The sequence below is a fragment of the Triturus cristatus genome, chromosome 2_2 (genome assembly GCF_964204655.1).
Source record: "Triturus cristatus chromosome 2_2, aTriCri1.1, whole genome shotgun sequence".
NCBI lineage: Eukaryota > Metazoa > Chordata > Amphibia > Caudata > Salamandridae > Triturus > Triturus cristatus.
The window spans coordinates 68,276,842-68,303,340 of record NC_140582.1 but is presented as its reverse complement, the minus strand read 5'-3'; the positions used below and the strand labels follow the sequence as shown (position 1 = coordinate 68,303,340).

Here is a 26,499-nt window from a genome sequence, read left to right as displayed (position 1 = left end):
GATTTCTTTGATAGTTGCTTAATTATATGTTTGAACAGCCTGTTCGATGTTCATGTGTTATTCTCTTAATGGGCTGATATGTTTGTACCGCATCTTCTCTCCTCGGCGGGTAAATGCATTCTGAAAAACCCTTGAAGACTGTTGTATAACTCCTTTTGACATTGTACATATCTGTTGAGCATAACTTGTATCTCATGACACTGCGCTCCTGGTGAGCAGTTATGAAATTTTACTGTAATGTGTCTTGTTGTCTATAAACCTTGCCAATAACTTGAAAAACCAAAAAACAGATTCAAACTAAAAAAATCAAGAACAATGAGATGTTCAAGATTGCAGAGAATATCCAACTTTGTTGGATGGGAAAGTCAACGAATGTTGCCAAAACCTACGGTGGGGAGGAGAATTAATTGGGTTTCTGGTGACGTGGGGAAATACATTATTTTTCCTGAACTTCTTGGTTTTGATTGGTCTCACACTGTTAGAGCTTGGATCAGATCCCTTTAACTTTGAGGGGTATAGACCTCTCTATTTCCCTTGAAAGTGTATACCTTTACGGTAAGCGCTTATCCTCTTTTTTGAAGTCTTCTACTGGGGTTTTCACTATGGTGACAGCTTCCCGCACTTCTGAATTAATCTGAGATCTTTCCCCAATGACTCATTTGCATCTTAGATTTAGAACTTCGGTTAGATGAAGTTAGAATCTAGGCATTTTTAGGAAAAAGGATCAGAGTTTCTTTAAAGAACACCAATTTCTATTTCTCAGTATCTATATTGCTGTAAATGTGTTCATTGCATGTCTTATGCTATTGAATCTAAATCTCTTACGATGTTTCAGCTTGCCAGTTTTAATTCTGTACCTTTATCATATGTTCTTGATTTGCATACATATTGGATTAATTATTGAAATGTCATAAAGCCACTTAACTTCATTTATTGATTCCTGGTCCTCTGTGTGTGTCCAAATGAGCTACACGGAAGTTGCATTTTCATATTAATACTGACTCCCTTAGCCTCTCAGTCAACTAAAAAGATTCATGAGATGAGAAAACGGTAATCACTTTCCTGCATGCCTGCAGAGGCGGTAGGAAAAGAAATGGAGGAACTAGAAAGACACACTGCCCACGAAACAGATTCCCATTTGATCCATAGACTAGCACTGAAGCGACGGAGGTATAGAAACATCTTGGAGGCAGGAGCCAAGGCCACCTTCCTCTCAACACAATGGTGCCTTTATAAAGTAGGCAATAAAGCGGGGAACAGATAGGTACATTATGGGAGCCAGGGGATACCCAGCAGCACTTTGCGGGATGAGACCCCTTTGAAGCCTCCGCGGCGCATATCAGAAAAGTGCCATTTATATGGCAGGAGGCTACATCATACCTGGGCTGGACAGGCAAACTCAAGGCAGTAATGCCACTGTGGGACAGTAAGGATCTGAAGGCCCTGGCAGACCTAGAGGGACTGGACAGGTTGTAAATAATATGCATCTCAAAGCTGGATAACATCTGGGAGGGAGGTAAGATGGTCCCCTGGAAAAACTCCAGGAAGTCTCCAACCTGTTAAAGACGGAAACATACCATTACCTCCAAGAAATACATGAGGCTATCTGTCTCATAGGATAGAATGGGAGTGTATTTATAACATCTTATGAATATAACTTCCTATTAGGACCAGATTGGAAGGTAAAGTTTAGTATGCCTGAACTCAGAATATAAAGATGCATCTTTTAGTAAGTATGATTTTTCCATTCTGTGTTTGAAAAAACCACTTTTAGAAAAGTAGGTATTTTCTTGCTTAGTCATCCTGTGTGCTTCTGTTACGTTTGTGTATTGACTGTTTGGCTTTGGAGTGACGGGTTGGGGATGTGCATTCTGTTCAGACAGCCACTTGGGGGGTTGAGGCGTGTCCTGCCTTTCCAGGATGAGTCAGGGATGGGCTGAATAGACCTGGGCTGAATTTAGAGTAGGGGGAGGAGATTTCTTTGACACCTGAATGGGCCTGGTCTGCTTTGGACAATGCTGTCTCCGCCTCCTGCCAGGAAGCTTCACAAGAGAGGACAGAACCGGTTTTGGCTGGGCAAAAAGCATCTCTCCCACCAGAAAAATGCACCGCGTCGTGAGGGCACCGCACCCTGCACTGCTTCCATTCTTGAAACGCAACCATGACGCTTGCCCTGACCGGCTCGCACCAACGTGTTGGCATCAATGAGAAAGGTAGTGTTTTCGAGTCTGTCGATACTTTAGCTGACCGGCTGGAATTGTTAGACTCTGTTGTATTCAGCATCGTGGTAGCTCCGAATGGACTCGGAAGAACTTTGTTTTTCAGCTAGTTCTGCAATTTAAAGGTTATCTTGCAAAGTAACTATTTTTAGAGTATTGTATGTTGGATTTTTGTCGTTTTTGGTCTTGTTAGTTTAGATAAAGTTTTGCTTATTTTTCTAAACTGGTGTGGTGTCCATTTGTTTTGTTTTCACTGTGTTACTATATGCATGCACAAATGCTTTACACACTGACTCTGAGATAAGCCTGTCTGCTCATGCCAAGCTACCAAGGGGGTGAGCAGAGGTTATTTTAGAAGTGTATCCCCTTTACCATGACTAGGAAGAAGGGCCCCTACTTGGACAATGGTGCAAACCATTGCCAACTAGTGACCCCCATTTCTAACAGTGGCCAAAAGAAACACTACCTGGACACGGGGAGGGGAGGAGGGGACAAAGTTAGAGGAATGGACCAGAGGCATGAACTGGTGTAAGTCAGCTGAGAAACAATCTACGAAAGCAGAGGCTGCCCCAGAAAATGAGAACAAATATGGGCGGCATGGGAAGCAACCACGGGTATTGAGGGCTTGTAAGAAACAACATGATGTACTCCACCCAATAACGGGACATTGCCAACTGTGTAATGCCCTGCTAATTTTTTTTCTTTCTATGTTTTCTATTAAGTTTTTTTTAAAGCTAATAAAAAAAAGTTTTAAAAAGTTTGAACTGGTGCAAAATTCTTCCTAGCTCTAAGCAAGATGGGAAGCACCTTCTTTTTATTTTTGTTATTTTTGCAGCAGCATCTATGTATCTATGTATACCTATCATGTACTACCATGACAGCCAAGCTGGACCTTGCTGCTTTTATAAGAAAAACTTTCCAGTAAGTGATCCCTCTCAGTGTCTCCTTTAAGGTCACCAAAATGTAAACAAGCATTGAAAAAAGCATTGACAAAGAACATGACCATCTTTTTTAACATTTAATTCTTTATCTCAGAGTAACATGCTGGGTGAGGAGGAAGTAAGAAACAGATCTATGTATTAGGATATCTTACTGAACACGATGAGGACAACTGTCTGCCACAATATACAGACAGAAGCCGATAAGATTAGTAGACACCAAATATCTGAGGGACGTGCTTTCAGTGACGGCAAAGTAAAAAAAAAAAAAAACAGATGATCCAACTACAGTACATTATCAGAAACAAAAAACATCTCAGTGCATGTAAGAATATAACAATGATTTACTCACCCAAGGGAGAATTCTCTCCACTCTGAGAGTCGTCTTGAAGGTCCATGCAACAGACATCTCCCTCTTCTTTGACATTCAATGAAATTCCTGCCATTATGGCTGATTCCCCTTTATTAAAAAGTACATACAAATTTTACAAAAAATGTCTCCATTAAATTGAAAAAAAATATTTTGCTGTTCCTCATGAGGCCAAAAATGAATTAGTACAACCAGTTAATTAAATGACTGAAAGAGAAGGGACTGTGAATCACAAGATTAAGGGCCTGATTACGAGATTGGTGGGTGGGATACTCCATCACAAACGTGTCGGATATCCCATCTGCCGAATTACAAGTTCCATAGGATGTTATGGAATTGTATTTGGCGGATGGGGTATCCGTCATGTTTGTGACAGAGTAACCCTTTCTGCCAAACTCGTGATCATGCCCTAAGTCATTATTTAAAGGAAGGTAAAATACAGAACTGAAATTAAGACATGCAAGAAACAGGGAAGACTAAACTAAACTAAATATGGGAATGTGTTATGATCACAGAACGCCTCTGTAGTGATCTTCTTCCCATGCTATTTATTGACAGCTGCCGCCAACACTATAGCAAGCACTTAGCTGGTGGACACGGACTCACAAATTTTCAAATGAGACACCTTTCACAATTGTTTTGGTCTGTTTTGCTTAAGCGCTGTAAGCCAGTGTGTTATAATCACAAAGCACCTCAGCAGTGATCTTTTTTTCATGCTATTTATTGCTGGCGGCCTGCAACACTGTAGCACGCAATGAGTGGCTATACGCAGAATCATAGATTTCAGAATAAACCGGCGTTCACAATAGCTTTGGTGTGTTTTGCATGAACACTGGTGTGCTACACTGTTTATTAGTTGACCTTTTTTCTACACTGTACAACTAAAGACCCATGTAAGATTGGGATTGTTTCCACTTTGACATGAATTCAGTGTCCTACAGATCTCATGTCTTTCTGTGGATTGTTGGGTACATGATCAATTTGGCATTACCATACGCAAGTGCCGGCAATTCACTTAGCAGAACTACCATTGATCGGACAGTGATGGGTAACTGTATGATTTGTATTTTGTGCATTTGTGGACAAGAGTATTGTGCATGGTTGCCTTAGGGTAATGTGAACCTTATATATAGCAATTACATATATATGCTATGCCACAGGTAAATGCCATCCATTCTGTCATATTATGATTGATGACTATTGGTATACTTTAGCAACAGACATTATTTTTCTCTTGATATTTACAATCACTGCTCATATTGAGGTACATGGACATTTATGACACAGTAGTTGTAGGATTTGTTTTCCAATGGCATTAGTTTTATGTGCCCTCTTTTATTTACTTTGCAGGCTAACTGACAGATGGCTATCATCCTGTTGCGATCCAGAGACTGACGTTACTGAGTTGAAGCATCAACAGTGTAATAAGGGTTGTTAATGGATTACATGTAAGGGAGATCAATAATTCATTTTGGACTTCTTCTGTTTCTGTTCTCACTCAACTAACAGCCATGTATGGATTTTGGTATCAGATGGCCTAACTCATATATGCACCACGACTGCTGATCACTGAGCTGTCTGCAGTTTTGTTGACCTTCTTTATTATTTAAATACGGGACACGGACAATACAGAATTCTTTCATTCACAAAGAGAGGCTCTGTGTACATTTGTATGGATGTGTTTATATTATATGACAAATGTATACTGGTTGGATATATGTATGATACGTTTGAAGAGAAATCCCACTGAACTACTGTTTATTGTTATTATATGTTTCCCTTGGTTTTGTTTGGGTGTGAGGGTTACTTCAGTGTTATATGTTAATCCTTGACACATAATTGTAACCACAGAATACCACTGGACTCTGTAAGGAGTTTTTAGAATGTGGTACACCCCAACCTAGATCAAGACCCCTCACAAAAGATTGCCATATTTATTTTCCATAGCCAATGCCAAGAAAGAGAAATCTGATAACATGTCTCAGCTAGAGCACCAGACACTTGTAAACATGGTCCTAAGTTTAGAATCCTACCTCTCTACTTTCCAGTTGAGTATTGGAATAGTGTTTCCCACATTGTAAACCAGCTGCATAAACTTACAGCACAGGAGTCAGTGCGATAGGGGGTGAAAAAATGGGCTATTGGATATCTTTTTCTACAGCATCTCAGCAGATAAGCATAATTTACTCACCTGTGGGAGATCTGATATTGTCACTTGTGGCAGAGTCCTGACCTTCCACAGGATCAGCATCTCTCTCTTCTTTAAAGCTCATCAAATCCATAGGTGCCATTACTGTCATTTCCACACCCGCTATATCAAAGGAAATATGCACATACAAATATTACAATATAAGCCTTTCATGAGAAAACACATCTGTGCACCATCTATGGCTTAAATAACTGGCAAGGGAGAGAGAGCATTACATGAGAGCAACATATGGGCTAATAAAACTATTATTTCAAAGTATATTTCTGTCTTGCCATTGGTTGCAGTTGTGATTCTCAAACCTGGAGCCAAGTATACTAAAAGGCATTCAAAGGTAAAGAAAATACAGAATAAGAAAGCGACCCATCGTTACATCTGTTTCACTCTTCCCATGCATAGTCACTGAAATCCTTTTTCACCTTGTAATTTATTGATAGAAACTAAATATTGCATTCATTGGAAAGGCAGAGCTATTCATTAGCGTAAAAAGCAGGTACATTCTCAGGCACAAAAACATGATATTGAGGCAATGTGAAATCAATTTATTTTGATTGATTCTGAATAAAGAATTTATAATACTGTAGATTAAAACGTAAAAATTGATAACTCCAGGGGCTAAGGAACGTAATACATGGTTAAGAGTAATGGCTGATTTAATGGTTACATAAATATATTCACGGTTTAGATTTATGTATATAAATTATAAAACATTCTTAAAATCATGGTTAAATTATATTACGAAACAATTGGAGATGACAGATCTAATGGAGCAAAGACTTAATTCAGAAAAATTAGATGAAGAAGTCACTACCCCAAACACAAACCCCAAAATGGCAGAAGGAATGTAATGCTAAGTTTGATGCTGGTGGCAAGGCCATAGCCAGAGGAAAAGCACTGCATGATGGGAAAATCTGTGTGATGTGCAGTTTGGAATTAAAAGTGGCTTCCTTCTTGTTGGAGGAATCCTCGGTCATCTTCATTGTATGAAGGTGGTGCCCTTTGTATGGAGTGTGAATACTATAAATGTATTTATTCATGTTGGTCAATCTGGAAATGTGCACTTTCCACTGGTATGTCGGTTCCTCCTTCGGTCTGTCATCAGTGCCTCAAATGGAGACGGGTTGCTGCTTTTCGGTAGAATGCTGTGTTTTGGGTGGGATACGTGCATACACACTTTGTTTTGTCCATTGTATTTCAGTTGTAGTTCACGTGTTACCTTTGTTGTCATGGTATGTATTGATGCTTATATTTGGTGCTGAATGAAAAGGTCTGTATTCACGATTGCAATGATCTGTTTTCAGAAGTAATGCCTTTGCTTATAATTTACATTTCTTTTGTCATCTGGATTTTGTTGAATGACAGAACCCAAGATATTGACATGTGTTATCAGATAGCGAATATCATTTTGCTTCTTCCATCACCGATTTGTTTTTCTATTTTACAGATTTTATTGAGTTTTTAGAAACAATCAAGGTATTCATTCTAACTACCATGCATTCTTGATACATGTTAAACGTTGACATAATGAGCAATATAATCTATCATCGCTAAGCAAAAACAGCAAACAAACATTCCATCACTGCATTTATTGCAATGTCATATCTTATCCAGTCAGACCCCTTGGTTGGACCCTTGCTATGGAAATATTGTACATTTTTTTCCATATCAAGTTTGCGTGAAGACAAATAGTGGAAAACAAAACTGATATTACATCCAAGAAATCTTTGAAAGAAAAGGAGAAAGTCCAAGAACAAAAAAATAAGGTTTTACTTTATTTATTATTGAAACTTTCATACATGTCCTAGTTGGATCAAGGCATTCCAGACTGCACCGGAGATGCCATTTGGGCATAAGATGGGACTTCTGCTGCTGAGGTCGGTCCTGAAGCTAAAGGCAAGATTGTATTAGCATCATCACACACAAGTATTTTTTATCTGTACAATATCCCAGGTACTCATTTATGGTAAATCAGGTATATTATTTGTTTTTCTGCTCTATTTCAATCTGTAGTCTTAATAGCTGTAAATGCTGTCAGTGTGAATTTCCTGCTTTTTCATTTGTGGGAGTTTACTTTAAAGTGAATAGTCATTGAAGCCATAAACAGACAGCATTCGAATGGGCTGTAATAGTGAATTGGTGATGAATCGACTGAACGAACATTTATGACAGACCGCCAGTAGGCTGAATAGTGACTGGGTTTAGCTGAGTGGTCACCACTTAACGTACCTCTCAGACACATCATGATGTTTGTCAGCAACTTCTACAAGATGTTGTCCTTGATGGCTACGCAGCTTTAGCTGTGAAATATTACAAAGCTCCTAATACTCATTCATGAAATTAGCTTGAATGACTAGAGGGAAATGAGGCTTTACAGACATTGCATGGCCAGATAATATTAGAACCATATGCACGTTATACTTCAATAAGAGTGTCTATCTGCGACTCTAATCAAGGTAAAGGGACACTCTTCAGATCTCAGCGGAATAAAATAAAAATTGCTATTCACCTTCAGTAAATCCATATCAACCATCTTTTTATCTCCAGCTGTTAAGACTCCCATGCACTTTTCATGGTCCACATGTGACGGACTGTACTAATGACATACACATGTACGCTAGTGGCTTCAAGAATTAAGTTTGTTGCTGCTGGGATGCAGGTGGAGCTTAACCCTCAGTGCACCTCCAAATGATAATGCAATAACATACACAATCCTGAACGTAGAGTACAATGGAAATTAGAACATGGAATGAATAAACTAATCATACAAAATAGTACTAACCCTAACATTGCACACACTTCTACTAAACACACTGTAAAGAATACCTACATACAATATGTGCATAGAACTCTACATTACATTATGTAATTACCATCACTAAAATAACAAAAAGTAAATAAAGACAGAAAAAGATATGTATGGTGATATTGTGCTTTACTCAAAAATCTAAATAAAAAAAAATCCTGCTACCAATTCTTTTTCTTACTTCTCCACATTCATTAACAGCCTGTCCCAAAGCACTGCACTCGTGTAAATTCTTCCAATCTTTGTCAATTTTGTTGACAAGTAATTCTGGTTTCCACTGCGTTTCCCAAATCACATCATCAATTCGTAACCACCTTAAAGGCACACTCTTTTCATGAACTCCATCCTCATTACCCAACCAAGCAAGTCTTCTACCATCTGCTTCTCCCTAATTTTTTCTGTCTTCAAGTCTACATGATGACACATGGTTCGCAAGCCAAAGCTTACTACCACTAAATAGGGCAAAATGACAAAATATTTTTTCTGCACTAAATTGACTCAAACCTACTCCCTCTCTCTTTCTAGTCTTTACTTCCTTCTTTACTCGGACCCACTGCCATACTTTCAGCACTACCTAATTCACTCCATGCTTAGCATCATAATGAGTTTTATACGCTAATCGTAACCTTTTAATGTTCGTTCTGACTTCATCAGGGGACAACTTCTCCAGCCTAGGTTTTTGCATCCACCCCAAGTTACCCTTAGAAAAATGTGTCCTACCTCTCATTAGCCCAAATGGGTTGTACCTTGTGACAACATTAGGTGTAATTCTATATGCACATAATCTTTTATATTTCCGAAATTAACTTGTTATTTCTTGCCAGCTGTATAACCTCTTTTGATTACTCTGTTGAACCTCAACACACCTCCACTCCCTCTAGGATAACAAACTGACGTGGTGTTGTGGGATATTCCATTGACCCTCAGGAACATGTCAACATATTCAGATTCCATTATCACTAGTCATTTATTATACTTTTGGACCAACCCCCTCTCAGAAAACATCTGTCCTTGAAACTTTTAATTGTTTTGGCATCTGCCCTTTTACCTATTTGTACCTCTGGCCATTTAGGACATTGATCCATCATTACTATTATATACTTCACATTACCATTACTGTACAGCACTAGATCCATAACATCTATGTTTATTATTTGTGATGGCATACTAAGACAACTAATAGGACACAGAGGTGATCTGAAGGTTAATTGGGACTTATAAGAATTCTCACTGGGCACACTCTCTTATCCTTTTCTCAATCTCAATATCCAATTCGAGCCACAAATACACATTTAAATTCAATGTTGATAATACCTAAGTGCCCCATCATGGCAAACATCCAGTAATCAACATCTAAACTTTACCTGGGGGTATCACACATACCCCCAGTCTCTTATCACCAATCTTCCTTCTAATGTCAAATCATCCTTAATTTGTTTTTTTTTCTTTTTTTTTATCATCTATTTTTATTGTTTTTTTTTTACACAGTTACAGAAATTCGGGTTACTTGCATATGAGTACCTCTGTCATAACAACTTTATACATTACACATGATAGGGACATAGTTGGGTTGCAGAATGGTAACTCTACCCAGTGGCTCTGAACCTCTGATAAAGTGCAGATTTTAAGCTTTGCTGTGTACGACCCCCTATTCCTCTACATGAGCATGTCAGGATGTCTCAGCGAGTCCCTCAGCCTGATCCATATCTACTTCCAATAAACAGTGATGAAACAAAACATTTAGAACCTCAACCACCTCGGAAGTAGACCAGCTCCATTATCCATCTCCCTATCTCCGCCCCCCGTCCGCTCCCCTTCTCCCACAGTATTTTGCAGTGGCTAAGCTATGGCACGTAATCTTGTGTCTAGGTGCGTATTTTCACATCGCCCATTCTGTCAAATCATCCTTAATCCTCGAAAAAGCAAGCATTTTTTCTCAAAACTTTTATTCTTAGGCCAAACTTTGATGTAACTATTTACATTCTTCAACTCTTCATATTCCATCACATATAATTACATTTCTCTGACATAATTATCTTCAACTCATCACCCCACTGTTCTGCAACACTGCACTGGTCCTGCTCACACTCTGAAACTCCCCTTGCGGGTATTAGCATGCCACTCAAAAATGCTGCCACTTTATTACATACTCCTGGCACAGTATAACTGTAGTCTCCTGGACATGTGTGCAATATGTGTAAATGGCTTGTGCAAACAACCTGCTGAAAGAACGTTCATTTGGGGCTTATGATAAAGATCTCAAAACCACTGGAGTACCCCCAAAGAATTGTTGGAACTATTCCAAGCCTTATGTGCATGCTCTTGATCACATGGTATCTCTCTTCTGTTGGCATCTTTAGCCCCCTTATCAATCTGAGAAAGCAGAGTCACATCCCCTTTACCCTGCCATCTGTATTACTACTGCTTTATTCCGAAGCATGGGGTCAGGTAGGGCTTAGCACATTTTACTTTTTATATTACAGAAATATCTTCTCTATTCTTGAGTTCACATGAATTTTACCTAGTTTTTCAGCAACTGCCTGCATGAAAACACGTCTCTGCAATCATATTTACAAACTGACAATGGATTTCTTCTAAGCTTTAAAATCTCTTACATCATCCTTGCTCTTAGGAGGGAGCACCTATTTGTTTGTTTCAGGCACTTTTTTTTTGGCTTAATGCTATGTTGTCATACTTCATGTTCTAATAGGTCGAATTATGTATTGCAAATTGGTATTTATTACATTGTGCTATCAATCCCTTCCTTTCTAAAATCTTCAACACTTACTGCAGCTTCAAATCATACGCTTCCCTGTTCCTCCCAATCACAAACATGTCGTCATAAAGAAGATAACACCTTCAATATTTTTACAATTACATATGTTAGTTTTTGAAAGATAGCAGGTGTCAATGAGAGCCAAAAGTGGGCCCTCCTGAATTGAAAAAATCCAACTGGAGTTGTAAAGTATGTCAGTCTCCTAATTTTGGGGTTTAAACGTCCCCAATGGTATGTGGGTGATATATCTATAGTGGAAAACCAATTGATGCCTGTAGGTTTTCAGCAGGGAAAATCTGTCCACCAAGATTTTATCATTAAGGTCTCTCAGGTCGACTTAGAGACTCTCTTCCATTCACTAATCTGGCCACCACCGGTGGAGTCACCCATTCTGATGATTCTACCGGTTCTATTATACCAGCATCTATTAACTTGAATAACTCTTGCATAACTCAATCTCTAAAATTACTGGTACACTTCTCACTACAGGATTAGCATTGTCCTTTCTTGTAGTTAAGTGTCCAGAACCCCTATTTTGCCTTAGAATGCGCTCAGAAACCTTCTTCATCCTTTCCCCTGTGCTGTCACTTTCACCAACAATCAAAACTTTTTCAGGACTATTTGGGTCAAATTATGTCTACTGCATCCTGTTCCAACCACCCAAGTCCAAAGGGACTCTTCACATCAAAATGCAGTTTACCTACTGCTCATCTAGTCTTGAATTTGAAAGTTAATTGATTATAACCTAGCATTTCCATTGCTTTTGCGGTAAAACTCTGTGTTCTGATGTCAAGTGGTTCTAAACCATATCCCAGTTTACCACCAAACCTATAATTTGCGGCGTCCTTGGTAACTATCATGTACAGGGATCCTGAATCCACCATAATGATCATTTTTATACCAGAAGTTTTAATTTTACCGTTTCTTTTTTAATATGCCATCTACACCTTCAACACTCAACTTGCACTTCTGTTCGTTTGCATTATCAGAATCAGTGGTAATACTCTGTTGATCCTTTGCCACGCACTTAACTTTGTGCTTCCCTCTCCTCCTGTAAACTCCGAAGAATCGTGTGCAGGTACACCACAGCCAGAGCATTTCTGATTCCCTCCTGGACATTACTATGTGCTCGATGGTCCACACTTCCACGTCTGTAACCACTGTCTTATGTGCCACTATTCCTCTGTCAGTCATCCTTCACAGTCAAATGCTCTGCACAGAACCATTTCTACACTTTGCGCAGGACTTACATGACTCCAAATATCATAGCAAAACTCATTAAAGTTGAAGTACCTTGATGCAAAACATGAAGCATGATCAATATGGATGATGAACCTATGTTCATATGTTGCCCTGTGCTCACGAAATACTGGGTGGAAGTGCGTAACATATCATCAGCCCTTGTAGTAGAAAATAAGGTAAGCCTATATTTAATTTTCTCTGGAATTCACATGCAGCTTAATGCCTGCCTCACAAAAGAGTCTTCTCTTTTATATGAACCTAGGAGGTAGTTGTGTGTAAACTGAATGCTATCTAAACCTCCCACAGCAGCAAAATGGCTAAAATCAGTAGCTTATGTAAGCAATGTAGATATAGAATGTAATATGAATCCCAGAACAAGCATATGGGCAAGTTATATAGAATGGAGAGAAACAAATTCCTAAGCTCATAAAGTTCAACAATTATGGCAAAGAATGCCGGATCATTCTGGCAAATGTCTATCTACTGCAGAGGCATCTGCAAAACTGGTGTTCAGATGGACAAGGGCAGTCTCGCTAAAGGTTTCAAATACTTCTGGGGCTGTCAAAGTGCCCGTGGGCGCAACAGGCATGGGTTCCCGCTTTGTACGCCCCGCGGCACTTTGGCATTACAGAAGGGGCTGCAGATGCTTGGTCAGCCCCTTTCATAATACTGATAGCGAAGGCACAGATGTAGTGCCAGCACGATCTCAAGAGGGCATTTCCTCATTTGTATTTGCATGGCCCATGCAAATCAAGGATTTTGTTTTGCCTCAGCGTCCGTGCCGTCCAATGGACGCTGTCGCAAAGGACAAGAAGTTGTCAGGAGGCACACTGAAAGTGCGTCACAATTAGGTGGCGCACTATCAGTACGCATCCTGATGGCATCCTCTGGAGGGGTGAAGGGGGTCCCATGGACCAACCAGACAACCCCTTGTAGTCAGATGCAGTCACTCACTGCACCAACATACAAACAGATCTCTAATGCACAGTGAAACATGGAGTGGCTCTGAAGCAGCTCTGTATTTCACTTGATTGTGCTGCCCCCAGGGGAATGCAAGTTCACGGTTGCCCTAAGGGCAGCGCATTCTCTGTAATAGAGCACACTTTTCCTGTTTGTGCATGGGGCACCCATTGAAAAGTACAAACAGGAAAAGTGCGCCCTATTTATAATAAAAACCCTGAAGTTGAAAAAAATCTTTCACATTCTTTGTATCCTTCAGTTTACCTTTTGTATCTTCATACCTATCATACTTAGAGTCCTTATTATGAAATTGACTATGCCTTCTACTTTTATTTCCTTTAACTTTGCCCTCTACATCTTTCTTCGTTCTACATATTTTCAATACGTCTTTTGCACCACTTCTCAACTCAGCCTTACATATTATAGCTAAAACATATATCTACAGTGACTCTTGAAAAGTAGTTAATGAGGTGTCTTGCATAATTTCCAACACAACATAAGGTATTATTTAAATGATCACATATGTACTGAATGCTGAGTTTGGAAGATGGGTACTCTCTCAGTAACTTGAATATCCTGTCTGTAGGAAGCTGACTCTTTACATGATATATCAAAATTAGACATATTGTGTAACATGTCCACGGGTTCCCTTATAAGTGGACAGGGGCTTGCTATGGCAATGCTAAGGTGCTTTTATACTAGTAGTGTGGTCGAGCAGCCTTAGGCTTATCACAGAGGAGTGCAAGACAAATGAAAATACACACACTGGTCAATAAATTAGATACAGGACTCAGTAAGAAGATCCACACCAATTTATAAAAATAACACGTATCTTCATATATGTTTAGGCACCAGAAGCAATTTGTTCAGGTAAGTACGTTTTTAAATAGGAATTCTTTTCAGTTAAAAAAGTCAATTTTTAGAAGCTGCAATGTTATCCTATGGGAGGGAAAGTCAATGTGGCATTCAGCTACAGCGACTTATGGGAACAATATCCAGGAGTTAAGGGGAGTGGTGGGCAATGTCTAAGGCAACACCAGCAGAACACCACCAGCGGCACTAGGGTGGCCGGGTGCAGAGGTTCAAAACAGCGTTGGGTGCCCAATGTTACTCTATGGGGATCGATCTTTGTGAAAAGAGGCTGCAGGCTTGGACTGGGAGGCCAGTTGGGCTGAACCAACAGGGGGGCTCAGGCCTCATGATGCTCGGGACATAGGGACACCTTTGGTCCTCTTTTCCACGGCCCAGGGGGGACGAGTGCAGAGGTGTCTTTAGGCATTGGGGTTTTGCTTACAGGGAGCAGTCACAGTACAGGGGGCTGCATGCAAAGGCTGCAGGCATCACCGGTGAATTCACTGGGGGTAACACCACGGTTTACGTGGTCTCTGGAGGGCTGGGGGACCACAATGACTCTGTTGGCCCACTACAACTCGGGCTTGGAGCGACGGTGCAGTGGTGTCTTCAGGCGTCAGGTTTCTGTAGTCACAAAGTCCTCTCAGAAGTCTTTGGGTGCCTGCAGGTTGCAGGGAAGCAGGTCAGCTACCTCTCGGGTGATCTTGGTTACTGGGTGAAGTTCTGGCAGGTCTCCCAGGCTTTGGGGACTCCGCAGCTGCAGGAAAAGTCGACTTTTGGCTCAACTGTCAAAGTCAGCAGGCAAGCAGGGTTGGCGCCAGGTCAGTTGCTGGTTGTTCAGCTCTTGCAGGATGCGACTGTTTACGTCCTTCTTCGTCTTTCAGGTCGGCAGGCTCTGCTTTCCTTGTGCAAGGGGCTTCCCTAAATACTGAATTATGGGGTATTAGGGTGTGTAGGGTGGTAGCCAATGGACTACTGACCCTTGGGGTCCCTACGCCCCTATATGATCACTTCTTGTGAGAAGTGGGCATTACCCTGTCCCAAAGTTCTTCCCCTTCACCCACTCCTCTATTTCTATCCTGACCCCTTGTGGCCTTTTAATTTTTGGGATGATCCAGTAGCTGCTATTTGCTGCCAAGATTATTCTACAGAGTGCTTTTGAGTGCGTCTGTTACTCCCTCCACCCTGCCGACTCACTCCCCATTGTTTTGCCCCCCCCCGCCCCTAACTGCCGACCCTGCTACTCCCCTTCTACTCCTGCACCTTAACAGCCCTCTTCATTTTTATTAAACTATTTTTTCTTTAGAGGGCCAGGCAGCTGCTATTTGCTGCAGGCCACTCTGCATTGCCAAAAGCGCTTTCTGTATAGCATGCTTTCCATGTAGGTAAGTTTAATAGATTATTTTGTATGATGCCCATATCAGGGTGATACATGGTTCTCTCCATCACCATAAACAGTAAGAGAAGGGCGTAAATGTACATCCTTCCTTATGTCAGAAATAGTTGCATGAGAGACTTGAATTGGATGTCTAGTAGTAAGGGAAACTAGTGAATAAGTGCATATGCTTAGACAGTTTCTTGGAATTCACTGGTGAAAGAAACATCTAGCAGATTATTCAGCAGCCCTCATCGTTTGATCAAACCAAGGATATGTAAGGTTTCTTTGCCACAAGATGAATTATCCTATTTTACTTGTAACCAACCTAAAGTACTATTTCGACCTACTTTTGGAAGTGGATCCCACAGGCTGAGAGACAGTGTGTCAAACATAAGAAAGTACCCCCCTAAAAATGATGCTTATACGTCTGGGTGCAGGGAGAGAAGAAACACTAAAAAAGAAAAGGGGGCACCCACTTGACCTGTATTTCTTCTGCTGTGCTTACTAAGTGCTAATGGTTCTCTTCCATTTGTAGTACAGTAGTATATATACATAATTTCTCTTAAGATCAGATTGATTATATTTTTTTCCAAAATATCTCATATTCCATTTTGGTTGATTGAAAAACAGCAAAAAATATAGAAACAGTCTACAAATACATTTCAACAATTCTTTCTATATATTGTGAGATGACTATTTTGTCAAAGATAGAGATACATATATGATTCTAACCTAGTTAGAACCCTGCAAAGGATTTCAACCTGTATTTCTGCTGTTTGCGCTTATGTATGTGTAGTTTGCTGGGACGGCTGTATGATTGTTTAGTATAGTAGTGTTTGAGTCTGAATGGATGTTAGAGTGAGAGGATTGGTTATGAGGGTAGTTCTTTTGTAATGTTGATATTTTGCTTTTATAGAAATGAAAAAATGTACCTCTATCTCTATCTAAATCTGTTTTATTACATTTTAAACAGGGTAAGGAGTTGATATGTCAGGACAAGTTAGACTGCCAGTTGTACATAAGTATAGCATGTAAAACATTGGTCAGCAGTATTAAACTACAACATTTTAATCAATCTCAATAAGACGCCGAGATGACCCAGCGCGGTGTAGGCACTGGACCAAGTGACTATATAATCCCACCTGGGTTATGGTCCCGATTACACTATCCTTTTGGGCCCCCATGAGGTACTTTTGTTCCACTGACGGTCTACCAGACCTGATCTGCTTCCCAGCCCCTTGCTTCTACTCCCCTTCCATATGCCCTCTTTCCTCTATTGGGGATTTGTCCTCTATGTTTAATTATGCAACTGTAACTAAATTAATTATGCAAAAAGGTTATTCTTGTTATTCCTGACCGCGGAAACCTGAGCATCATCGTTGATGCCCGGTGGAGCTGCTAGTCAGCTATAGAGGAGATCGGCCCTGGTTCACCCCCTCGGCCTTCACCTACCCAGCCAGAAATTGGGCACAGTTCTCCTCGTCTCCCAGCTGTCTCCTTTCTCCCCCTCCCTCCGACAAACTACCATAACATTGTTTTTCTTTGTCCTGTGTGTTTACTTGCTCTTGTAACTGATGTAATTTGTTACTGGTAACGTAACGATCCTCATGTATAGCGCTCTGATACCTCCGGGTCTAGACAGCGCTATATAAAAATCGTCAAATAAATAAATAATTAAATGTGTCATGTAAGATAGTGCTACATGCAACAGCTAAACAGGCATTTGGTCATATGTAGAGAACCTAGAGTAAGTGCGCCTCAACGCAATGGAGTTTCGGCTGAATGTTCATGTTTGGCCGCTGTAGGGTCCACAGTACGTGGCGTTAGCAGAGATCAAATGTTTTACAAATTCAACAACAAAGGAGGACATTGAACTAAACAAACTGCCCCAGCCTAAATAACGCCAGCCCCCCACACCCTCAATCACCTGTATTTGTCAGCAATACCCATGTGTCCAAAAGCCAACCCGATGAGTCTTAATTGTGATACAGGATGAGCATGGAAGTACCAATCATTGCTCCGTGCGTCTGATGTGAAATAGTAGGTCAGGCCTCCACCTCTACCTCACCCTCCTCCGCCGAAGCGCATGGGGGTGGGTTTGAATCAGGGGGCGTTTCGCTTTGAAAGTCGTGCAGTCCCAGATGGCAGCTATAGGGAACTTACCCAGCCCTCAATTACCCTATCTGTGTAATGCAATACTCTCAGCTTGGGCCCACACCAGAAGTGATTGCCTCCAGGCCACCATGGGAGGAGGCTCTGGCAACTTCCAGCGTCTTGCGATTAGGCACTCAGCTTTCAGCATACCTAGATCAAGGAAGGGGGAGGTGATCTTCTGTCTCTTATCTCTACGAACGAGACCCAAGATACATACTTCCCACATGTGCATCACTATGTGCCCTGTGCAGGCGAACAAATGGGTGGACAAGCCCACAACATGCAAAGAAGGTCGACGTTGGGCAGGCGACATCTAGGACAACCGGCGTCGGTGCGGCAAAAGTAGTGGTTTATCTCAGCATGGGTGAGGTAAGCCCTTTAAACAATGTAATATTGAATGAGGTGAAAGCAAACATTACAAAGGACTCTGATCAGGCTTTCTAATGTGGTAGCCCACTCTTTATCTGTGCATGGAAGGGCCTGATCCTCCTTCCAGTGTTGCCACAAAGGCAAGAGCGGTGTCCCCGTTTGGTGGCAGAGCAAATCCACGAACCAATCCATGAGATGTCTGCCTGTCCCGACAACATCTAAGTATGGTATGGTAAGCTGCATTGGATGTTCCCACATCATTTCGCCCCACTTGTTGTCCAATGCCTCAAGTAATGAGCTGTGCAGAAGAAATTGGCCCGGGATAAGCCTTCCTCCTCCACTAGTGTGCCATAGGGCACAAGGGCACTATCCCGGTAGAGGTCTCCCAGGGTGTGTAAACCAGCCTCGAGCCAGGCGAAGATCTCTGCGGGCATAGTGGTGGTGCAAGATCTAGGTATGCTGACTAGTGATAATGCCAGCGCATATGGGATCGTGGATTGGGTGAGGTGCAGACTTCAATTGGTAATATCAAAACCACACAGGTATATATATATAATATATATGTATTTATTACTAGACTCACTCTAATAATCTCCTTATGAGATAAGAAGTCAAGGACATATGCACAAATCAACATTTCACAACAAGTTAAGCACAAATATGGCTGGGGCCCTAGGGGCGTACCAGACCATATACTAAAAAAGAGACTTAGAGATAACAACTTGCAAGGGGACAAGGCCTAGGGCCTCCAGAAGTGCTGGGGCCGCACTAATCCACCCAAGGCAGGTAAGTAAAGGACCCACGGGAGACGCATGCAGTGTGAGAACACAGCCGCGGATCCCAATTGACTTCAATGGAGCAAGTCGCAATTGGAAATTTAGAGTTTTAGGATGCTTCGGGAGAGTCTACAAGCAAGTCACTTACAGGGTAAGTAGCTCTAGAGCCAACACCCACAGGAGCACCGTAGTGCTGGAGTTACCTCACCCAGGGAAGCCGGGTGCATAGGTGTCTTTTGGTGTCGGGTCGCAGCGGTGTTTTCAATGGGAGCCAAAGAAGACTTGCTGCTTGTGAAGACAGGAGAAGTGTCCGTTGGAATCCAAGCCTGGATTTAGAAGAAGGAAGACCTGAAAGCAGAGGGGACAGTGTTCAAAGTCACTTGGCAGTGACCCGGGGCAAGGAAGATGGATGCCCACAGTCGTCGGGTAATTTCAGGTGATCCACGCGTGTCTTGACTCTTCAGCCACGAGGTCCAGGAGGAGCCAACAAACCTTGGCAACAGCAAGTCTCGTGGAACGTGCAAAAAGTCAGCGGTGCAGACCAGCAAGGTCTGAGGGACTCACCCAGCGAGGGTAAGTCAGGGCAGGCCTGGAGCAACCAGGGGAGCCCTTTGGAATTGTAGAAAAGTCTTCTGGAGACGCCTCGGGAGGATTCACTCAACAGGGGCCCACGGTCACTAGGGACGGGGTAGGCCTCTGATCTTCGGTGGAAATCCTGCTGGAGGCTTGGACCACACGTGGTCCAATTCACAAGTTCGTAGAACGTCGTGAAGGGGTTGCACTCAAAAATAGTGCACGGTACCCAGGGATTGGGGTTCCTCGTCACTCGTGGGGTCCACTTGCCTCAAAGTCACTGGGGACTCACGATGGCCTTGGAGAAGTCCGGAAATCCTCTTCCTAGGATGCAGGGACTTAGAACTCCAGCGGGAGCAGGAAAGTTTGTGACCGTTGATTGCAAGATTGGGTGCCTGCCAAGCAGGGGAGTCACTCCTTGACTCCAAGGGAGATTCTTCAGTCTTCCAGAGGTAGTGGAACGTCGAAGGTCCAGGATTCTTCTTCAGGGCGTCGTCCAGGGATATCTAGTTTGCAATGGCAAGGGTTCCCTAACTTATACTAGAAGGAAGGGAGGGACTAGCTCTATGGCCCCACCTATGGGAGGGTCAGGGGAGTGGGTGGTTACACCCACTTCCCTTTGTCCAGTTTCGCGCCAGAGCAGGGGCAGGTATCCCCACAGCCGGTTTGAACTGGCATATGCACAGAGGATCATCAAAACAACAGGTGAGAGAAGGGTCTAAGGGAAAAATAATTTAAAGACCTACCCAAGTCCAAATCCCCTATTCCAAACTAATACAACTACACAAAAGGGACTGGGGGTCTAAGAGGAAGCACAATAAGTGATGTGTATGCTAGTAGAAGGTAGCTCTTCTTTTAACCCTGGCAAACCGAGCTGAGCAAGATTTCCATCAAATTGTATCTTTGTGATAGAGCTAAAGTGTCAAGCTCTGTGGGTCAGTATTATCACGTGGTAATCTGCCACATCCATGAGGGTAACCTTTAGATCATAAGGATTCCCTCCGTGGCGAGCTCATACGCTCTTCGTGGATGCCATTCCCAACCAAGGCAAACAATTAATGCCACAGCGTGTTGAAAAAACATAGAAAAAACTGTGAAAAAACTATGTGATGCAGTGCAGTGAGATTTAAAAAGGTTATGTGAAAAGACGTTTTGACAATATCTCTTTCCTCACACCTAGTAAAAACCGAAGGAGTTAACCAGAGTCCCTGCTACTGACTCATAGCAGAAAACACTGTGACTCCGACTTCATGGTCAACATGTTTCAGCCTAAATGGAATTGATCCAGGCGTTCTTCAGGACCAAATCGCAGCTACTGCACATTAACCAGAAAACTTCTTATATCTAGACACTGTAATAAGAAGAACCATACAACCTCGCTTGATGCGAAACCTTCATTTACAGGATGCAATCATCACCTACAGGAAAATAAATCAATTATCATACTTAGTGCTTATAAAGAAAAAGAGACCTGCAGGCATAATGGTATGCCCAAAATGGCTCTAATATTTCGCTTACCCTGAGTGGTCAAGGCCCAAACCTCACCTCCCTGGAACCTTCCTCGGGTATAGATGAGGCCCCGCTCTACAATAAAAGAGGGGAGAAAAAAGGGGAGGGCTCTTCAACAAACAAATAAACCAAGAAAGACCCTGTCTAAAGTACAGAGTCCTACCAAATCACAAAGTGCGTGTCAATCGCACTCCACTACCTACCAGCTCTTTGAAACAGAAACCAGTCAAAGGTCAATAACTTGTAAAGATCATTTCTCGCAGAAAATACTATTATGAGATAGAGACACAGGCGCAGGCACACCTTGCTATGTGCTTGCTGTACATCTCTTAGTTTTCATGGCTATCCTGTTAGTGTCTTATGGCTCTATGTCCTCAATAGCCCACTGTCAAAATTCAATTAGTTTAATGCGATAAACTCAAAAACCCCAAGGTGTACATGCCATTATACCACCCTGGATACTGATTAGAGATGTCCTTCAATATATTTCGACTCATTCACCCATTCGTGTGGCTTCAAGATAAAAAGGGCCAAAAATCAAAACAAACGTGATATGAGTTAAGCCCCAGTATGAATCAATCGCTCTTTCAAAACAAAATGAGAAAGAACGCCTACTTATTAGAAAACAGCCCAAGCGTTGTGTCAACCGGGAAAGTTGTAATGTAAAAACCCGGCATGAGTAAGCACATGTGCAATCTCACCTAACTAGGGCTACTACACCGCTATATTCAGGGACCCTAACTGGGGGATTATATTCCTTGGCGATACATAGCTTCATTCACCGCTACCAGTCAGTCACACACTAACCTGTCCGTCGGTACCTCTGGACTCCCACCGAGTTCTGGGAAGGAGGCACCGGAGTTACAACTTCCTCGGGTTTAAATACCAGTTCTTATCGTGGGTGTCTTTCCGGTTTGGGAAGCGCGCGCTTCAGCTAAGACGGCATAACAACGCCGGACTACAAAATGACGTCACGCGTAGCTTTTCTGTAGTTTTGAAAAGCGCGCGCTTAGTATAAGACGTCATGGCGCCGCTGGACTACAAAATAACGTCACGCGTAACTCTTCTGTAGTTCCATGTGTAATTCGAACGTAAAAATACAAATGGAAGTCACGCGCGAATATTTGTAGTTCGGAGGTCGAGAGTAGTTCGAACTGAAAAATCAAAGACCCTTAATGCAGAGTAACATTCTGTATTCGCTCACAAGTAACACTACATGTAAGAGAAGAGTTATAGTAATTAGGGCAGTAGTGATTGTCCAAGCGTCCCTGTTGATCTTATTGTATTAGCCAGGGCTACAAACGGTACATCGCTAATAATGGAATGAACATACCCTATATGGTGTATGCCCTCGAAGGAATGATGTCCCCATGTATACCTCATCGTAGGCATGCGCTTAATCGGCTTCTCTTATACATAGGCATATATTGTTACAATGTACCTGTGTGCTCCATCACATGTTCAAAATCGTGATGGTCATCTGATGGCCATCATATGCTAAAGGTGGCCACGATGCGGCAAAAGATGTCTTCAGAAGCCACATAGCAACTCCAGTCAGAGCCATACCCACCAATAACCAGACCAACGAGTTTGTAGTGTTATGAAACATTTTGGGAACTGCTGTCAAATTAAAGACTAACCCAGGGAATATCATCATTGAGACCCAGAGTATCACTGTGCAGTTTATACACCCATTTTTGCTCTTTAACAAATAGATATCTGGAAATATCACTGACAGATAAGGGTATACTGGGTTTTTCAAGAACAGTCCATTTAAAATCTTCTGGTCCGTGATGTTCATTGAAATGTCTCATAAGTTTTGTGGTAAGCTTCTTACATCTAAATGTACTTTTGTGCTCTAGCATACGTGCCTTAACTTTTCGAGTAGTCATCCCGACATAGTTTGTCCGGCACGGGCAAGTGATCAAATAGATCAGATTGCTACTGTTACAGTTAGTAAATTGATATTGAACCCATGGTTTACTGGTTCCTATATCAATTATTGTTGAGTGTGAGGTCTGTGGACAAATAGAGCATTCGCCACAAGGATGGTGACCCGTGGCTGCCGGTAAACCCCAGAGAGTACCCAGTTGTCTCGGTAATGGTGTCTTGGGGCGTGTATGAACCAATTTGTCCTTGATATTACTGCCTCTTTTGAATGCAAACAAGGGAAGAGAGATTTTTTCTTTACTGGAATTCAGCAAACGCCAGTGGTGTCTGATACATTTCTGTATCTGATTTGAAAGTGTACTGAAGGTATGTACAAAAGTAAGTCTATCTGCAGGAGGCTTCTGCATCGGTGGCTCTAAAAGGGCCTCACGGTGATTATTAGCAGCTCTCCTGCGGGCGCGTCTCACCAAACTCTGAGGGTAGTGTCTATCCAAGAGATTAGTAGTCAGCAACTGGGTATGTGTTTTAAAACCCTCAGTGGTGGAACAATTCCTCCTAACTCTAAGGAATTGTCCGTAAGGCAAGTTGTCTCTGAGTGCCTTGGGGTGCTGGCTATCATATCTGAGAAGTGAGTTCCTCGCCATCGGTTTTCTGTAGATCTCACTCTCCAGGCCATGTGGTGTAGCAAAAATGGACAAGTCGAGAAATGCCAACCTGGTCTTACTAGCTTCGACTGTAAAATTAAGGAAATCATTTTGTGCGTTCAACCACTGGTGGAACGCAGAGATGGAATCAAGATCTCCCCGCCACAGTGATACTCTGGGTCTCAATGATGATATTCCCTGGGTTAGTCTTTAATTTGACAGCAGTTCCCAAAATGTTTCATAACACTACAAACTCGTTGGTCTGGTTATTGGTGGGTATGGCTCTGACTGGAGTTGCTATGTGGCTTCTGAAAACATCTTTTGCCGCATCGTGGCCACCTTTAGCATATGATGGCCATCAGATGACCATCACGATTTTGAACATGTGATGGAGCACACAGGTACATTGTAACAATATATGCCTATGTATAAGAGAAGCCGATTAAGCGCATGCCTACGATGAGGTATACATGGGGACATCATTCCTTCGAGGGCATACACCATATAGGGTATGTTCATTCCATTATTAGCGATGTACCGTTTGTAGCCCTGGCTAATACAATAAGATCAACAGGGACGCTTGGACAATCACTACTGCCCTAATTACTATAACTCTTCTCTTACATGTAGTGTTACTTGTGAGCGAATACAGAATGTTACTCTGCATTAAGGGTCTTTGATTTTTCAGTTCGAACTACTCTTGACCTCCGAACTACAAATATTCGCGCGTGACTTCCATTTGTATTTTTACGTTCGAATTACACATGGAACTACAGAAGAGTTACGCGTGACGTTATTTTGTAGTCCAGCGGCGCCATGACGTCTTATACTAAGCGCGCGCTTTTCAAAACTACAGAAAAGCTACGCGTGACGTCATTTTGTAGTCCGGCGTTGTTATGCCGTCTTAGCTGAAGCGCGCGCTTCCCAAACCGGAAAGACACCCACGATAAGAACTGGTATTTAAACCCGAGGAAGTTGTAACTCCGGTGCCTCCTTCCCAGAACTCGGTGGGAGTCCAGAGGTACCGACGGACAGGTTAGTGTGTGACTGACTGGTAGCGGTGAATGAAGCTATGTATCGCCAAGGAATATAATCCCCCAGTTAGGGTCCCTGAATATAGCGGTGTAGTAGCACTAGTTAGGTGAGATTGCACATGTGCTTACTCATGCCGGGTTTTTACATTACAACTTTCCCGGTTGACACAACGCTTGGGCTGTTTTCTAATAAGTAGGCGTTCTTTCTCATTTTGTTTTGAAAGAGCGATTGATTCATACTGGGGCTTAACTCATATCACGTTTGTTTTGATTGTTGGCCCTTTTTATCTTGAAGCCACACGAATGGGTGAATGAGTCGAAATATATTGAAGGACATCTCTAATCAGTATCCAGGGTGGTATAATGGCATGTACACCTTGGGGTTTTTGAGTTTATCGCATTTAACTAATTGAATTTTGACAGTGGGCTATTGAGGACATAGAGCCATAAGACACTAACAGGATAGCCATGAAAACTAAGAGATGTACAGCAAGCACATAGCAAGGTGTGCCTGCGCCTGTGTCTCTATCTCATAATAGTATTTTCTGCGAGAAATGATCTTTACAAGTTATTGACCTTTGACTGGTTTCTGTTTCAAAGAGCTGGTAGGTAGTGGAGTGCGATTGACACGCACTTTGTGATTTGGTAGGACTCTGTACTTTAGACAGGGTCTTTCTTGGTTTATTTGTTTGTTGAAGAGCCCTCCCCTTTTTTCTCCCCTCTTTTATTGTAGAGCGGGGCCTCATCTATACCCGAGGAAGGTTCCAGGGAGGTGAGGTTTGGGCCTTGACCACTCAGGGTAAGCGAAATATTAGAGCCATTTTGGGCATACCATTATGCCTGCAGGTCTCTTTTTCTTTATAAGCAATAAGTATGATAATTGATTTATTTTCCTGTAGGTGATGATTGCATCCTGTAAATGAAGGTTTCGCATCAAGCGAGGTTGTATGGTTCTTCTTATTACAGTGTCTAGATATAAGAAGTTTTCTGGTTAATGTGCAGTAGCTGCGATTTGGTCCTGAAGAAAGCCTGGATCAATTCCATTTAGGCTGAAACATGTTGACCATAAAGTCGGAGTCACAGTGTTTTCTGCTATGAGTCAGTAGCAGGGACTCTGGTTAACTCCTTCGGTTTTTACTAGGTGTGAGGAAAGAGATATTGTCAAAACGTCTTTTCACATAACCTTTTTAAATCTCACTGCACTGCATCACATAGTTTTTTCACAGTTTTTTCTATGTTTTTTCAACCCGCTGTGGCATTAATTGTTTGCCTTGGTTGGGAATGGCATCCACGAAGAGCGTATGAGCTCGCCACCGAGGGAATCCTTATGATCTAAAGGTTACCCTCATGGATGTGGCAGATTACCACGTGATAATACTGACCCACAGAGCTTGACACTTTAGCTCTATCACAAAGATACAATTTGATGGAAATCTTGCTCAGCTCGGTTTGCCAGGGTTAAAAGAAGAGCTACCTTCTACTAGCATACACATCACTTATTGTGCTTCCTCTTAGACCCCCAGTCCCTTTTGTGTAGTTGTATATGCACAGAGGAGCCTACTGCTCCCCCAGTGCAGGACTTCAAAGCACTCTAGGGGTGCACTCACCCAGCCCTAATACACTAAACCCTGTCTGGGAGGTGACCACACCTCCCTGTGACAGGATGCCTATTGTTGGGCCTCCTCCACTGCGAGTTTCGGTCATCAGCAGGAGGGCAGCCCAGTGTCTGTAACTGGTGGCATCCATTTTGTGATGCCAGGGCTCTTCAGGATTCTACTGTGTTTCCACAGTAGGTACATGTCTATC

At 42.2% G+C, this 26,499-nt stretch overlaps 1 protein-coding gene across 3 annotated transcripts in view; it reads right to left on the bottom strand.

Annotated features, from left to right (window-relative positions):
* Nucleotides 1-26,499, bottom strand: part of LOC146861856 (uncharacterized) — a 158,286-nt gene that overhangs the window by 72,639 nt on the left and 59,148 nt on the right. For all 3 annotated transcript variants that reach the window (XM_085641028.1, XM_085641026.1, XM_085641027.1), the window contains 2 exons: nt 5,719-5,838; nt 3,510-3,617 (listed from right to left, as the gene is read on the bottom strand). In XM_085641028.1, the coding sequence (XP_085497154.1) occupies nt 3,510-3,617; nt 5,719-5,827 (217 nt within the window). In that variant the 5' untranslated portion in view covers nt 5,828-5,838. The remainder of the gene's footprint in view (nt 1-3,509; nt 3,618-5,718; nt 5,839-26,499) is intronic.